Below are 3985 nucleotides of genomic sequence, written 5' to 3'. Positions count from 1 at the left end.
ACAAAACACTAAAATCATAACCATAATAAACTACAATGCGTATTGTGTTACAAAAATCTCCTTACGCTGTCCAACGTTTATCTTGCGGTCGTGTCTTGTACACAACCCTTCTGTTTTTTTTCTTCTTCTTCTTTTTTTCCTCTTCTTTCTTCTTTCTTTCCACTGCCTTCTTCTATCTTTCTCCTTCCTTCCTTTTCCGCACATCATTTTGAACGTCTCACATCTCACATCCCACTTCTCACATCTCACTTACCCCTTCACACATCTTACTTCTTCTTCCCACTTTTCGTTTGGAAGCTGAAATATTTTCAGTCAATTACAGCAACGGTCACGTCCTTACGGTCATATAGGAAAGAAAGGATTGTTAATCCGGCTTTCGTTGCTACTAGAGAAAAAGCGTTCCTCTGCATCTCCACGATTGTCTTGGAAAGGATATTGCGTTAGCTACAAAGGACATTTTATCTGCATTCATTTCGGTAAGTTATGGGAATTAATTGTTCTTCTTTCATGGCTCTACATTTTATAATTTATAATTATGCGCATTGATTATATTCGACTCACGTACCTACCGGAGTTTAACCTTATATACGATCAAACGCGCACTAGTTAGTTAATTTACTGGCCGCGCAAAGCAGAACAAAATACGAAAACACGAGCACGCACTCGGTGATTGGTGAACTGGTTGGCGATTGGTAACGTAAGTAAAATAAGTAAAAATAAAAGTTTCAAGAAATCAAGCTTTTAATATCGGAGACAAGCCAGCCTCGGGCTGAAAGTAAAGAGACTGTGCGACGTATTTCGCATTTTTAGCCTTCAATCATCTAAATGAGTAGGTCGCCATTTAATGATTTCGATTCATAGATTTCTAGGAAATGAGAATAAATGCTGGGAATAAAAATGGGGCCCTCCTTAGCCGTGCGGTAAGACGCGCTGCTACAAAGCAAGATCATGCTGAGGGTGGCTGGGTTCGATTCCCGGTGCCGGTCTATGCCATTTTCGGATTGGAAATTGTCTCGACTTCCCTGGGTATAAAATTATCATCGTCTTAGCTTCACGATATACGAATGCAAAAATGGCAACTTGGCTTAGAAACCTCTCAGTTAATAACTGTGGAAGTGCTCAATGAACACTAAGCTGCGAGGCGGAAAGTTTCTCCAGGAATTCCTCTGAAAGTTCCTCCAAGAAAACCTCAGGAAGCTCTAAGAATACATTCGGAAGTTGCTCAAGGATTTTTTCCCGGAATCAACAAAGGAGATTTATCCGGAAGTACCTCCAAAAATTTCTACGGAAGCTTCCTAGACATCCTTAACGAATTCCTTCGGAAGATCCTCCAGTAAAAATTCCCTTTATAATGCAAAATTTCTATGCGACGTATTTCTCATTTTTAGCTTTCTTCATTCTTCATATGGCCTACCTATGATGAACCTCAGATAACGTCCTTAAAGATGATTAATTTCACTTTCGAAACTGCCTAAAAAATTCAAAATTGGCCAAACAATAAAAATCTTATAGCAATTTCAATTTGAGGTTAGCATGACCTTAGAGCACAGACAAAGTAAGTTTTTTCGAGCACAGACATAAGGTTAACAGCGACGCCTAAGCCAAGCCAAGATTTTTTTATGTACAGGTGATCCGACTTCGTCAGTAGATGGGAATAACCAGCGCGGGAGGGAAACATACATTTTCAGTGCAAAACGTAAACAAACGAGCATATCTTCCATACAGAAATCCAAGATGGCTGAGTTGGGGATATTGACAAGTCGGATAACCTGTATACATAAAAAATCTTGATCCAAGCTACTATTTTTGCATTCGTATATCATGAGGCAAACACGATGATACTTTTATGCCCAGGGAAGATGAGAAAATTTCATACCCGAACATTTCCTAGACTGGACCGGGATTAGAACCTTGCCACCTTCAGCATGGTGAACGTTTCCAGCATGAGTCGCAACAAACCATACTTTTTCGGAGGATTTAACTCTGATTTCGGTGGTGAAATAATAAAAATGTTCAAATATAATCATCGCATATTTTTGTTCATCGAAACAATTGGCCCTGACGAAAGCGAGAAAACAAAATGGGGGCCGGGTGATGCTTTTTTATTTCACCCGGCAAGGGATATAGGACGCCAGTTTTAAAATGCTTATTAAAGCGTTAAAACACATTTTAGCCGAAAATAGATCTTTTTTTTAATTAGAAATTTAATTTACTTTTATATTGGTAGCACAAAAGTTGAATTATTTTGATTAAAAAACATGTGTAGATAAGAGCCTAACATGTAATTATCCAAAATTCTAACTTTATGTATTTAAAAGTTTTCAATATATAACTGTAAATAACATTTTAAAAGCATTTTAAAATATACTTCCTATTCTTCACCATGTTAAAAAACAGTGATTTCACGCACACGTCCGTCACCGCTAGATGGCAACAGCGCGGCGGCGTCAAAGCGAATTGGAGAAGCCTCCGAATAAATATGGAAAAGTTGGCTTCCTATAACATCGGCTTGAAATCATACAATTGAGGTTGGGTACGATTTCCGACTGCTCTCTCACTGTGTGAAATGAACTAATAGAAAATCGTTAGCCGTCAGTGACACTAATGAGTAACATGGCAGTTACTTATAAAATTTGTTGTTCCAGGAGAGCCGCGTTTTGTGTGAATGGAACACAAAATTGTGTTAATTACTTTAAGCGTGTGGTACAACTTTGTTGTACGAGAAAGGCAATAAGGTGTTCTAAAATGGAAGTCTTCAAAAACACCATACACAATATCAAAGAATGACAACTCACATTGAAAATTGTTTTAATACGTAGTGTTTTTTTTCTGTAAAGAACAGATGTACATATATGTAGGTTTAACAAAATGAGTTAATCGAGTTAGTTGATTCAATTGTGATGAATCACTTTTATTAACTCCTTGTGAATAAATGTACAAACTAATTCAAACCGCTCTTCCGCAACCAATTCTTACAAATTGATTCCAAGCTTAGCCGCCTCGTCCCGATATTTATCGGCAAAGGTGTTCTCGGGATCGTATTTTCCTCGCAAAGTGGTCCACTCATCGGGACGCTGCTCGATCAGAAACTTTGCCACCTTGGTGGTCAGCTCACGTTGCTTGTCGTTGCATTTGGTACACCCGGTCGCGATGGCATCCGGCAGATATTTCTTCAGTTCGTTACCTTCGGGGGTGCATGGGCCGGCATCCATCAGACAGTTGAAGTAGTTCTTGAAGAGGCGATCCGAGTTGAGAATTTCATCCACGTCGATATTGTCGTACTTGGTGGGATAGCTGTCCTGGGCAGTGGCCATCACAGCCAAAGCGAACAAGATGAAGATCTTCATGGTCGATTGGAGTGACTGTGTAGAAAGAGGAACCGAATCGAACTGCATCCTTTGGTTGGGAGGATTCTGATTTTATACTAGACGTAATTTGCATATGTCATAAGACAGCAGAAAAAAGCATAATTAAGATCAGATGATTTGGAAGGTCATACGTCTGGAACAAGTTGGCTGAAAATATTGCTAGTCACGAGCATGTGTTTGGTTCTCATCATCTATGCACAAATTGGTGCATGTGGTTTTGAGTCTAATTTGAATATAGAATTCGATACCTCATCATCAATTTGTTCTATTAGCGAATAAGGAACTGGGTTCTTTGAATATACGCAAGCTGTTGTTTTAAAATTATGGATGCAAAAATATAGAGAAAAAAAAGCAATGGGTAATGTTTTCAACATAACCTAGAGAAGACGTAGGACTTGTTTAAACGTCACGTATTTACATTTAACTTCTAGTTTTCGGATCTATGTAGTTTGATTATAGGTATTGATATTGGAAACGACAACTTCTATGCTGTGTAGAATTATTAGCAATATGTTTAATCAAAAATTCTAGAAATAAAACTAATAATAAAACACATAATTAGAATTGCTTTGTTTCTGACTATATTATACTCTAACTTATTTACTCAAGCAAATGTA

The 3985-nt window shown here is 38.0% G+C and overlaps 1 protein-coding gene across 1 annotated transcript; it reads right to left on the bottom strand.

Moving 5' to 3' along the window:
• Positions 1-2932: 2932 nt before the first annotated feature.
• LOC134226480 (ejaculatory bulb-specific protein 3-like) lies at positions 2933-3379 on the bottom strand. The gene has a single exon (XM_062707288.1). The coding sequence runs from the start codon at positions 3345-3347 to the stop codon at positions 2973-2975; it is 375 nt and encodes a 124-aa protein (XP_062563272.1). The 5' UTR covers positions 3348-3379; the 3' UTR covers positions 2933-2972.
• Positions 3380-3985: the final 606 nt, after the last annotated feature.

This window comes from Armigeres subalbatus, chromosome 3 (assembly GCF_024139115.2).
Source record: "Armigeres subalbatus isolate Guangzhou_Male chromosome 3, GZ_Asu_2, whole genome shotgun sequence".
Lineage (NCBI taxonomy): Eukaryota > Metazoa > Arthropoda > Insecta > Diptera > Culicidae > Armigeres > Armigeres subalbatus.
The sequence above is the reverse complement of the archived record's forward strand: the minus strand, read 5'-3'. Positions and strand labels throughout refer to the sequence as shown.

What these genes read in the sequence shown, in the direction of transcription:
- LOC134226480 (XM_062707288.1), bottom strand. Translation starts at nt 3,347, where the DNA reads ATGAAGATCTTCATCTTGTTCGCTTTGGCTGTGATGGCCACTGCCCAG.